Genomic DNA, 13,809 nt, shown 5'->3' with positions numbered 1-13,809 from the left:
AAATATGAGCTATCCAACATATGGAAAGTAACCAAACTGGTAAATAATTCAGGTCTGATATAAAGAACAGCTAACTAAAATAACAGACCAGCAATGAGAGAAATCACCTAAATGCTCATAACTTTACCCGCACACCTCTGAATGACTTGCAATCAAGTGTGAATGATCTCTAAAGAGAAGGTGCCCAAGCCAAAGCCAACAACTCACTACAAATCTGAACCAATATCACTACACGCTTCCCAAGGCAGCCTCCAGCATGGTACAACCAAGCAAGAAGGGCAATTTTGTCTAGAAAATCCAAATCAACACCAAAATCCACGAAACTTAGCAAAATGGATCACCTAACCAAGAGGAAAACAAAGGAAGAATACCCATAAACAGCGACTGAACTCTCAAAGACTTGTGAAAGAATTTCATGTTCGGCACCACACAAAACAGCAACTCCAAAACTGAAAACAACACTCAAAATCAGAAAACAACAAATATCTTCATCTTCACTAAGCTCAATCTGCTCCTCTGAATGAGAAACAATCACAATATTCAGCTAGGGGCTATCTTTCAAGCTCGAAACTGAAGGTACTAGGAAGTATGCATCCCTCGAAGCAAGAGTCTGGAATAGATTTGATAGCACTTCGTTATTATAGCAATGGATCCCAAAAACAAGAGCCTAACACTCTTATTTATAGCCTTTGAAGCTCCAAAATCAAATTCAACTCCCTCCAAATTGACATGAAATGAAATGAAGTCAAATGCCAACTTGGATGCCCAAAGCAATATAATATTTGCCTTTATTTTAAATCATATATTCCTCCAAAAGGGGTGCCAAAATCAACTATTGCTTAGACACTTTAAAGGTTATAATCTTTAAATGAAATATCTCCAAAATGGACGGCCACCTTATGTCTTGAAAATGATACTTTATAAAAAAGATCAATAAAGTGTATTATGGTGTCCAAAGTAAATAAGTGAATTATTTCATAAAATTAACTTTTTCTTCCTAAGGCATCCATCTTTCTTTATTAATAGTTCACTTATAAAATATTTTTCCTCGACCATGAATTCGCCCAACATAAGCTCAGACTTCCCAAAATAGCTCCAAAAATGCTGGAAGACCAACTACTCAAACTGACCTGTCGGAAATAGCCATCTAAACAGACCTGCTAAAACCTTACTAAAAATAGTGTGTCCAAATGCATTTTAACCACATTCTGAGTAGTCGTTGCAACTTTATAAAAATAGTAAGTCCGGAAAAGTCTTTAGATTCATTTGCATGTCACACCATCGCAAAGCTCTCTGAAAACCAAAAAAAACCCAGAAAAATGAGTTATTATTGCCCCCACTTACTAAAAATAGTAGGTTTACCAAACTCCATTGATTGCTACGCATGTACCATCATTGTGAAGCTTTCTGAAAACCCAGAAGGAATCCAAAATCAAAATCGTAAAACTCCAACATGCAAGCTTTCAAAAATGCCAAAACATCCTCCTAGAAAATTAGAAACCCTAATTTTGCCTTTGATTGGTCTTGGAATCGGCCAACAGTCCCCAAAACAAACTAGAGCGGAAAAGGGGACATTACATGCTACCTCGTTATCAGTATGAAGTCCACAATCAACTGTAATAGGGGAAACAAAGGCAGGATTCTCACGCCTTATTGCTGCAATGTATTCTCTAAGTCTGCTATTCTCTTCTTTATACTTCTCTTTCTCTTCAATCTCCTTATCCACCCTTGCATTGATCATCTGAACTATATCATTGAGTTCCTGGAACTCTTGCTCTTTTGTAGTTCGTCCAAGGGCAATCGAAGTGATCTGGAAATCCATAGGAGTAGCCGCATCAATAGTCACATCACCAATAGGGACGGCCACCTGTGCAATCCGCATTTCAGTCTCATCTCTAGCTATATGTGAAAGTATCTCAGCCCTCCTAGGCTCTTTCTCCTGATTGCTCCTAGCTAGGTAGTCATCAATATCATCAATGGGTCGCGCCTCTATCATCTTCTTGCTTTTCTCCATGCTCTTCATTAACCAATCGGGAATAGAAGTCATCTCCATCCCATCATCAAGACACATTTCTCGATCAATTTCCTTCAATGCTGAGATAACATCATTATTATCATCATTGTCCTTAGTCAAATCATGCACGGTCTTTCCCAAGCTAACCTCCAAAAGGACAGTGGGGGATCCCGGTTGATCATCATCTTCATTAGGTGGTGCGGATGTGGCTATGACATGCAAATCCTGAGTATTATCTGGTATAATCACCATGTTGGAACATTGTTCAAATTCTTTATTCTGCTCCAGCATATCAATTTCCTTGATTGATGAGAAACTGAGGGGAGGCGAAGGAATGCTAGGCTTTTGTTTCTTCTTCTTTACTTCTTCAATCTTCTTCCCTCTAGCCTTGGTTTCTCCTGGTGTATTCTTCCTTTGCTTTGGAGCTTGGCTCTCCTCATCTGCATGAATCCTTATGTCGTTGATTGTCCTCTAATCATCTTCAGAAAAGGATTCCTCCTGCTTCATCTTATCATACGTGAAGATAACACACATATCAACTAACCTGTTCATCTGTCTATTTACCCATCATTGGGAGAAACTCAGGACTTTCTCATCAATTCATTCAAATTTGTCACTTCTTGTTCTAACCAATTAGGCAATAGGATAGCCTTCATTTCATTTTCATATTGCGGATGAGTATGATCTTGATCATCCATCACCTGATCAGGAATGAGAAAGAGTTCACACTTTTTCATGAAATCCACAGAAATTCTAGACCACATTCTTCTCTTTACTACTTGCTCGTCCATCAGGTAGGCCCAATAATCTTCAATGTCCACCTTGTGTATGAATCTATCTCCTCTGATCCTTTCGACCTTCTTATGTAGATCAAACCTTTCTCTTTTCTTGTATGTTCAAAGGCAGTAAAATGCAAGTTTCTCAATCACCGTACTGGGTGCAATAGCAGAATGGCAAACCTCCAATGTCTTTACTATAGAAATAGGAAATGTCATCCCCATTCTATGTTTATCCTTCTGAATGGAATCATATTCCAAAAGCTGTCTCACCACCTCCAACAGGATTATTTTGTCTATAGGATACCTAGGAAACTTGTAAAGCTTGGATTGAAATCCATGAATCCTAAGGTATGTGAAAGTGGGATACTGTATGTACCATGATCCGTATTGCTCTATCAACTCTGTTGCCTCCTTGGACAACCTCTTGTGGATTCCGCCTTGCAACATCCTTGTAATGTACATGGTGAATGCATTGTTCACCCTCTTATAATCTTCAACTCTATACATATTCAATTGTGGATTGCATTCATAACTCCTGTATCGCCCTTGTCCATTCCCGACTTCACCTCTGCATATCAATCCTTTATAAGTAACAAATCATGCAAGTATATACACCAGGTAAGAAGTCATGGGAAATGACTTGGTTCTCTCCACATTTCTTAATTGGAAATCCAAATTGTCGCTAATGATTTTTGACCAATTTATCATCGTTCCTATCAGACAATCATGGATAAAATAGAACATCTATCCATCATATAATGCACCTTGTGGCATCCCCATCACTCGATTCAATAGGAATACCAAATTGCTATATTCCTCCTTCAAATTTGTGCACGAGTATTTTGGGAGCCTTGGAATGATAAGGTCTATGCTTGACATCCACTCTTTGTTAACTATAGTCTTGCATGCATCTGCCTTTGATTTGAACTTTGCTTCATATTCATCTTTCGTTCTGTCCTTCATGTCCGCATTGCGTGGAATTCCAAACACCTCAGCAATTGCATCCTCAACAAGGTAGGCAATAGTTACACCCTTGGGAGTCTTAATCATTCGGGAGAGAGGATAGTAACATCTTGCACACTCCAGGATCAACTTGGTGCACTGTATAGATTGTGGAAATCCAACGGCCTGATAGATGCCACTCTTCATGATATTCGCATAAGTAGGAGAGGGAATCTGGTTTCCGAATCCGAATATGTTCAGAAAATGCATATTTGTGTCGGAATCTCCTTCCATCTAGATGACATCTTGGACTCTGGATAGAATCCCTCCTGCAATATCTTCTATTGCTCTTTCCAAATTCCGATTCCGAATTTCGACATTGCACCTGTACGAAGCTGGAAGTCAATAACTTTGGAAAATTCATCCAAATAACTATTTTCAGAATTAGACAAGTTCTGATTTCTAGAAATAGAACATAAGTATAATAAAGATAGGGTCAAAACCCTCTTAAATCTCTAAAATCATCATTTTCAAACTTAACTAAGTCTGAAGACATTAGTATACTCAAAAAATTCATTGAATATCTAGGTCATAGGAGTATACAGAATCTAGAAATGTATTAGGAAAGGTGTGAAAAGTTTGGTTTTCACTCAAAAAATGTTTGAAGACACCTTTCCAAGCTCTCTAATGGCTGCAAATAAGTCTAAAGACAACCTGCAACACTTAAAATTAGTCACTTAATATAATGTTGCAGTCACTTAGAATGCAAACACGTGATGAAACAACCTTCCCAAGGTCAAAACAATCATAATTGGGTATAAATATAGGGCTGGTAAAAGAAAGAAAATCTGAAGACAACTCTGAAAATTGGAGTTTCAGACTTACCAGCACCTTAAACAATGATGGTAAACCTAGATCCCTTCGTGGTTTCTTCGGTACAAGACAGCACCTTGCAGCATGAAACGACTGCTCTTCATCCTCAAAGCCCTTTTCTGCACTGGATTGAGGTGTGATGGACATTTTTTATTAAGGAGATAGAAGGTTATGTCATCATACCACTCGTCTGGCGAGACTTGTTCAATTAGGTATTGTTGATGTACAATTCCTGAGCATTCTGATGCGAGGGTCTGCGTCAAAGCCTGACCTCGTACTAGTTTCATGGGCTGAATTTCAATGTCATACTCTTGGATAATGGTCACCCATTTACCTCTCCTTTCGCCCAGCTCATTCTGCATCAGCAATGTCTTCACAACAACATCCAGCACTATGGCGTATATCTTACTCCTTAGTATATAATGTCGGAATTTCCTAATGGCTTTGACTAATGCATAAGCTTGCTTCTCAATATTCAGGTATCTCAACTCGGCTTCTTTCAGCAGAGTGCTCATGAATGCTATTGGGTGTTCTCCCTCTTCCTCCTTTCGCTGAGTTAAAATTGTTGCACATGTGTGTTCGGAAGCGAAAGAATATATGTAGAATGGCCTTAGGTTCTGGGCTTACCAAAACCGGTGCCTGGACAATAGCTTGTTTGATCTCCTCAAACGCCTTTCTGGTTACTGGGGTCCACTCTATCTTAGCATCTTTCTTGAGCATGTCGTTGAGCGGGCGAACTATTTCAGCAAATCCGGTTATAAATTTTCTAATAAAATTTATCTTCCCGAAGTATGACTTAAGTTCCTTTTTGCTTGCGGGGAGATTGATTTGCAGTATGGCTTTGATTCTATCAGGATCAATTGAGATCCCCTTTTTTGAAATAACATGACCAAGAAGCTTACCTTTGGTCACGCCAAACATACACTTCTTGGGATTTAGAGATATCCCGAACTGGCGACAGCGCTGAAAAACTTTCCGCAGATCATTCACATGGTTTTCTCTTTGCTTGGAAAAAACCGTCAAGTCATCCATATAGATAATGATGCATCGGCCTACAAGGTCCTTAAAGGCGATGTCCATGGCACGCTGAAATGTGGCTCCTGCGTTGATCAAACCAAAAGGCATTCTTCTATAAGCAAACACTCCCCACTTGGTGGTGAATGCAGTCTTCAACCGATCCTCATACTCAACCATTACCTGGTTATACCCGGAATATCCGTCTAGAAAAGACATCATCTGGGATCCATTGACCATCTGCAGGACTTCATCAAGGGAAGGTAGTGGGTAATTAACCTTCTCTGATGCTCTGTTCAAGTTGCGGAAGTCTACACACAATCTGATTTCACCGCTCTTTTTCCTTACAGGAACTAAGTTAGCGACCCAGGTAGAATGTCGAACTGGAAAGATAATGCGAGCAGCCAGCAACTTTTTCACTTCTTGATAGATCAAAGGCTCAAGGAGGGCATTTACTAGCCGTTGTCTCTGTTTGAAAGGCTTTGAGTCTGGCTTCAGGGGTATAGTATGAGTTATTACTGAAGTATCATAAGTCTTAAGATCCTCATACCCCCAAGCGATGATATCTAGGAATTCTCTCATGTTCTTGAGAATTCCATCCCTTTCCTGGGATGTACATACCTTCCCAATTAGCACATTCTTTTGATTTTCTTGCGTGCCAATGTTGATCTTATCGCAGGCGCCTCCTTCAGAAGTACCTTCCTTGCGGGACTTGAGCTGGTCCTAGTCGAAGATCCTTTCAAGCTGTACCATACCCCTGGGAATGGTGTTTGTCTTGAGATTCAAGACTCCTTCGATATCAATCTCGGCTTCCTGAGGTTCTTCTTCATCAATAATCTGTGTTGCAAACACATCGGAGCTTGTGATGAAGTCAATGATGTGCCTATCATCATCAAACACCTGAAAATTAGTAACATTGTCCGGAATGGATGGGACTGATGTGAACTCAACTGTGAATTTCTTCAAACTTTGCATTGACAGAGGTTCTAGCGAACTTGCGGCTTGTGCCAATGAATCAACAACCTAATTCTGTGATCGGAGGATAGCTTTGATGTTGAAAGCATCAAAACTCTCGATTATATCCCACACGCGGTTGCGATAGACGCTGAGTCTCTTATCATGGCATGTGTATTGCTTTCGAACTTGTCAAACTACCACCTCTCAATCCCCAAAGCAATGTAGGATCTGAGCTCCCTTCTTAATGGCTAGCAACAAACCATGAATCAAAGATTCATACTCTTCTATGTTGTTAGTACAGTGAAACTGTAGCCGGTAGGCGGCCAAATAGGTCTCACCGGTAGGACTTATCAATTCTACCCCTACTCTAGCTCCTCGCTTGGACTTCAAACCATCAAACCTCAATGTCCAAGTCTGATTTGGGTCGGTAACCGTACCGGTTGCGATTCCTAGGCTCATCATTTCATTCCTTTCTTGCTCCGAGGCCCTCTTTTCAGGAGCTTCGGGGAAAGTAGCTGATTGATCAAAGTACCCAAGAAGTGAAGAAGGCGTTGCATGATTTGAGCAGCAAGAACCAAATTGAATGAGATTCTGGAAGTTTTTGAGCAGAATCTTAGCTCAATTGAAGAAGATTTGAAGATCTAGCATCAAATGGATCAGTTTAAGTTAGAAGTACTCTGCAACAATATGATTATATCTAACAAAAAACAGTACATAGAATTTAATGAACTTTTGACAAACAAATCATTGGTTGTCAAAGAACTCATCAAAGATGTTCAGGTAACACTTGAAATGAGTGGTGAGGTTGAACAAGATATACTTTCTAATTTTGATAAAACGTCTTATAAGATTCTAAATTTATATGGAGAGTTACTTGCAGGAGATGAGGTACATGCAGAAATGGTTTCAAGACTCCGCAAAGAACTAGAAGCAGAACAATTTACCATGGATTAAATCCATAAGTTTGTGAGTTGTCAAGTATTTTATGACAAGATACAAACTGTTCTTGAAGAACATAAGGAAGCAACGGTGAGGTATTATGATGTGATTATCAAGATTTTTGCAGTTGCCCAGATTCCTTCAGGGCCCGATCCAGAAAGATTGCAAAGGTCAATCAGTGGTTTCCAGTCTTTCATGTCTGCGAATGAGAAGGAATAAAGAGTGTCCCATGACACTTGGTTGTTGATTTATGTATTTTACTTCTGACAAGTTACATGTAAAGACATTTTTTGTGATTGCAAGTGTACTTTTCACTTGCACTTTTGTAAAATGTAATTACATGTAGAACAACTACAAATTGAGTTAGATTAGGACTATAGTTGGAATAAGTCATGGTGGTTGAGAGAATTTCTCAAGTTAGTTAGGATCCTCCCACCTTTTTCTCAAACTCCCTCTCCTATATATACTTGAGAGAGTCTATTGTATATTTTATCTTTTTACAAGCAAGAAAATTTTGCAGGATTTTATACTCATAAAGACTTTGAGCTTTATAGTTGTAAGTTGTCATCTTTTGAGTAATATAAAAAAGTGTAGGATTTCAGACTTTGTGTTGAAATCTTGCTTTGTTCCCATTGTGTTCTTGTGTCATTTTGGGATATATCTTTGTGCTTACTTGAGATTGTCGAAGGCTGTTGAAAAGAGCTTCACCCCAAATAATTGCAGACTGTGTTGCAGATATTGTGGGTGAAATTAATTTTAGTTTGCAATTTGAAGTTGAGAAGGTATCACAAGACTTTGAGCTTGTGAAAATTTTCATTTTAGTCTTAGAAGCGCATTATATTTGCAGACTTTGTGTTGTTGTACCTTGCACTTGTTCTTGAAAATTATTGTTAAAAAAGGGTAGATAGGATTTCAAATATTCAAGACTTTGCGCTTGATATTGTTTTCCAGTCCCGGAGGATGTGACGTAAGTCTTTGTGCTTTCAAGAGACTTCATTTCCTCTCTCTCATTTTACTTTATAAGTTGTTGCTGTTATTTATTTCCAATTGCTATTACTTTTCTGTGAAGAGAAAAGAATATAGTTTTTCTTGAAAGAAGAAGAAAGACCGTTGTCTCACCCATATTATATTAGTTTAGTTTGTAGATAGGGGGAGCCTTCCCTAAATTAGGAGAGTATCATACTCACACACTGTGGCTGAAACCACAATTTTGCACATCCCCTAGGTGTACAAAATTTTCAACCAACACCTGCAAATATTTGTTTACACACTTGTAACTGAAAATTGAAGTTAGGACAAAAAACATAGATGATGTATCCCTATTTCCATATTTCTAGATGCTCTGAATGTCATAATTTCAAAACTATCACCTCATGTCATAGGTTTGTTTTTAATAGAAATGTAATTCCAAAGTTGAATTTAACTTGGAAAAGGAAAACATAACAAAATTTAAATATGTTTTTATCATAATCACAAGAAATGAGTTTAGTAAACCAAAAAATTAATCTATAATGGATAAAAGAGTATAGATTGCTCAAATCATTTCCATTTGCTAATACTAATGATTAAATTGAGAAACATAAAAATTTTAAAAATAAAATACCTTGTTTCACTTTCAAATATGCAAAACTAAGACTAAAATTAGAAGGATGAAACAAACCTAAAAATTTATTATATGCCCAAGATATGGCAACAATGGCAATATAGGTTGGAAACACTTACAACAAGGCAAATGGGTCCTGCATGTAGTGTTGAACTCTGCTTTGTAGGCCCTCCATTTCGAAACTCATGACTTGGAAAAATAATCCAAAAACCAACCATGGGATCAAAGCTAATCCATCCATAAACTCCTCCATCCTTATTATCCAATGAATATTGGTACTTGTCATCTACCTGTTTGTGCATGCAACATGTAAATTTCAATGGTAATCCTCAAGAAGACACTTAAAAAGGGTTAAGTGACAAGGAAAAATATATTTTAAAAAGTACAATATACCTTTGGATTAAGCCCAATGGTCCTTTGATTCCTACTCTGTGCAAGGACTTTTGCATTATGGTATCTATTTTAGGGTCAGCTAGATTTTGAACTTTAATGAGTTGTACTACTTCAAGTTATAACCCTTTTGTTTCGTTCTAGTGGAATGATCCTATACAACCAACTTTTTTCAGTAATAATGTTTTATATATAACATTTGTTGAATTAAGGAAACTTTGTTTGAAAAAAGGAGAGAAGCTTAATTTTAGTCTCACTCAAGATAAGAGTTTGTCGATTTTAAAATTATTTGTAGCTAGCCACCATGATTTTCATTTCTCTATACATGGTTTCAAATTTGCTCTCTATTTGTATGATACAAGATTATTGTCCTTCCAATCTTTTCCCTCCTTTAAAATTGGAAACTTTTGACATGACCCTCCAAACCACTCAAAAGACTCTTGCAAGAAAGAAGTTAAAATACAAACCTATCGTCCTACAATTTTAGTAGCAAAAGAGATACTACCTGTTGTCCTCATTTTTGGATTCTCAAAAATGTGACAACCCCTACAAATTTTTGCCTAAAAAGTGTCATTTTTGTCTCCAAGGCATGTTTTACGAGGTACAAAACTCACATTTGATAGTGTCAATTCATTGGGGGGTGTCTTTGCCATCATTGTCTAAGTTTTGGTGAGTTTTGGTCTTCCTTTTCCTAGCTTTCTGTACAATTTCGGGTTTCAAAACAATCACTACAAGTTGAAGGTTTTACTCTATGGCACGCTTCTCGAGGCAGAATTTTGACTAATCCTTGTACTGGCTTAATCCTCAGTCCATCCTCGAACTACGTTTCGAATTTCGTCGAATTCTGGGTTCGTTTGCTATGTCTTTCCTTCAATTTCGGGTTTTAAAATCCCGACTGCAGGTGGAAAATTTTCTTCAAACTGCAAGTTTTAATGATATTCATTGTTTTGGTCTTTGTAGGGGAATTTTTGGCTTATTACATGTGCACTTTTACTTAAAAGATGTTATTTGTAATTTGTTTTAAATTTCTCCTTTGTTGTTTTTATCATTTTTATTGTTTTTTGGTCTTTTTTAGTTAAAATAGGGATTTTTTGGCTAAATTACAAGTAAACTTGCAGTTTGATCTAAAAACCCCTACTTTAATGGTTTTTACATGTAAAAGGGATTTTAAACCCCTATTACATATGTGCGAGTTATTAAAACTTGTTGTAGGGATTTTATTTTCCCTTTACAAGTAATTAAAACTTGCACATCTCTCTCCAAAACCCGATTTTGCCTAGAAATGAAATAAAGTGACAATTTTAAACTTGTTATTTGGTCCAAAAAACCCGATTTTGCTTATAAAGTGCATTTTTTACATTTTAAACTTGCTATTTGGTCAAAAAATCCCGATTTTGCCTAACATGTTCAAAAAGTGAAATTTTAAACTTGTTATTTCCTCCAAAAAACCCGATTTTCATTGGTTCATGCAAATTAGAACTTGTTATTGGTTCCAAAAAACCCGAATTGCAAGGAAAAACGTTTTGTTTTTTTAGGATTTTAGGCAATTTTTTGTGGAGATTTTTTGGGAGATAGAAGGCGTTTTGGATTCCTCCCTATTTTTATGCATTTTCAAACACCTTTCACGCCACATGGAGGTTAAGATTGCTGGTTTTTAGCTTTATAACAGCAGCCACGTTTTTCCAAAAAACCACGTTTTTCCAAAAAACCACGTTTTTTTTGCCATTTGGAATGCCACGAATCAGCAATGTTATGAATCGTTTTGGCTTGGTATGTGAGGCGTTGAGGTTAGAAAGAGTCTTGACAATTTTCCATGCCATTTCTCATGCATTTGTTGCCACGTTTTTCAGTTTTGGGCATTTTTTTTAAAAAACGTGGCTAGGGTTTTGGAATGCGGTTAATTTCTTTTTAAGAGTTCTCCTTCCTTCTTTCAAAGATTAATCATCTTGTTGAAGAAGCATTTTTAGATTGGAGCAAGGTAAGATTTATTTTCTTCTTGTTTCATTTTTCTAATTTCTAAATATGTTGGTTCTTCCCCAAAAATTGGTTTTGTGAGAGAGATTTTCCCCCTTGATAAGCAATTTTAGAATTGCATTGTTCTTCCCCATTTTCCCTCTTTACTTGTATTCGGGATTTTAAATCCCAATTACAAGTTGGATGAAAATAATTGTTCTTCCCTTATAGATAAAAGATTTAACCATCTTTTGTTGAAATTCCAAGTTGCAAAGATGAAGAAATACCCATTCTTTCAAAATGGGGTTTTTAGAACCGGATTACATGTTGAAAGTTCTTCCCATTTTATTGAAGATGATCTTCCCAAAATCTTTTCATTTTCACTCATATCAAGATCCCTATTTCCATCATCCCTACATACCATTTCATCCACTCATTTCACACCTTCATTCATTTTTCCCCATTTAAAGTCTACCTGCAGTCAGCCATCCAGAACCCGAAATTGGTCCAAAATGCACTAAAAAAAAACACTTGAAAATGAGTTCTAAAGGTCCAATTACAAGTGCAAACTTGTGTTTACCCATTACACATATGAAGTTGCATGTTTGTTCCCCGCAATTGCAAGTTAATGCTCTTGTTTCCCCACACATGTAATGCAACTTCCAAAACCCGAAATTCACTTGTGAGCCCATTTTCGCATCAATTTATCTCTTCCCTTGTCAGTCCGGTTTGCACACACGATCTACCAATCAATGGATTAAGGCATGGGCCTTATTTTGAAAGCAAATTTCAAGAAATGGATGACGATACAAAAAAGAGATACAACAACAATTCATGGTTGCGAGCATAGAATGATTTCAAGACAAAGATAGTCGTGACATGAAAAGAGGAAGGCCCTTTCCCTCTTGAAAAGCCAGTACTACCCCAAGCAAGAAGATAAGGATGAAAGTTCCCGTTTCAGTTCAAGATGTCTTTACCAATCCAGAATACTTGAACTTCTAGCATCCTGAAGCGACGTGAAGATCATCACAGACAAAGGATGATGCAGTTAGAGTCGTGTCTTTAGACACATGGAATAATTTTAGTTATGCATTTGTAATTCCGTTTTGAAAAGTTACATGTAAAAGTATTTTTTGTAAAAAGCAAGTTACACATTACTTGCACTTATGTAATTACATGTAAGACAACTACAAGTTGTGTCCGATTAGGATTGTAGTTGGAATAAGTCTTAGTTAGTTAATGAAGTCTTAGTTAGTTATTGAATATGTCTTGGTGGTTGAGAGAATCTCTCAAGTTAGTTAGGATCCTCCCACCTTTTTCTCAAGGCTCCTCTTCTATAAATACTAGAGGGGTCTATTGTAATATTTATCTTTTGGAAAGCAAGCAAAAACTCTGCCAAATTTACAGCAAGAAGTCTTTGAGCTTATGTATGTGAATTGAAGGTTTTGAAGAATAATAAAGAAGGATTACTCAAGTTTTGAGCCTTTGAGCTACATGTTTGAGTTTGAATCTTTTTATTTCTTCTATGCAAAGTGTTTCTAAAGGAGCTTAGTCCAATTTGATTTGAAGTCTTTGAGCTGCAAGTAGAGAAGATTAATTAAAATAGGAAAATCTCTAGAAGGAGCAACAAGTCTTTGAGCTTGCGTCTATTCTTGAGGAAAAAAATATTGTTTGATGAGAAATAGCAGCAAGTCTTTGAGCTTGCATTAGTTCTTGTCTTTGTGTTAAAAGAATAAATCATTCTAGTCTTTGAGTTGTTGTCTTTTATTCGTTGTAAAATTTAGTATAACAAAGGGTAGATAGGACTTCTAATAGTCAAGTCTTTGAGCTTGATATTGCTGTCTCGTCCCGAAGGAAGTGACGGAAGTCTTTGCGCTTTCAGGAAACTTCATTTCCTTTCTCTCATTTTACTTGAAAGTGGTTACTGTTATTCATATTCAATCGCTATCATTTTCTGTGAAGAGAAAAGGATATTGTCTTTCTTGAAGAAAGAAGGAAGACTATTGTCCCATCCTGTTTTTATTTCAGTTTTAGTTAGATAGGGGGAGCCTTCCCTTAATTAGGAGAGTTTTTACTCATGTGCTTTGGTTGAAACCACAATTTTGTATATTCCCCCAAGTGTACAAAATTTTCAACCAACAGTTTTTTGGCGACTCTGCTGGGGACACGGACGCATTCAGAAGCCTCACGCTTTCGTTTGAAGATTAGTGTCTTGCTGGTAAAAAAAGAAAAAAAAGGAAATAACTTTTCTTGGTTTCCTGTTGATCGAACGAGATTTGAAGTACTTTGTTATTTCTGTCTTAAAGATCTCTGATATAAATTTGTTTGGCCCATCCGAGACACCA

At 37.0% G+C, this 13,809-nt stretch overlaps 1 protein-coding gene across 1 annotated transcript in view; it reads right to left on the bottom strand.

The window, feature by feature from the left end:
- LOC131063366 (uncharacterized) overlaps positions 1-13,809 on the bottom strand; it is a 44,675-nt gene that overhangs the window by 14,083 nt on the left and 16,783 nt on the right. Inside the window, exon 7 of the mRNA XM_057997152.1 lies at positions 9,241-9,411. Coding sequence (XP_057853135.1) covers positions 9,241-9,411 — 171 coding nt within the window. The remainder of the gene's footprint in view (positions 1-9,240; positions 9,412-13,809) is intronic.

Source organism: Cryptomeria japonica, chromosome 10, assembly GCF_030272615.1.
Source record: "Cryptomeria japonica chromosome 10, Sugi_1.0, whole genome shotgun sequence".
In the NCBI taxonomy this organism is placed as follows: Eukaryota; Viridiplantae; Streptophyta; class Pinopsida; order Cupressales; family Cupressaceae; genus Cryptomeria; species Cryptomeria japonica.
This window is presented reverse-complemented; position numbering and strand designations above follow the sequence as displayed.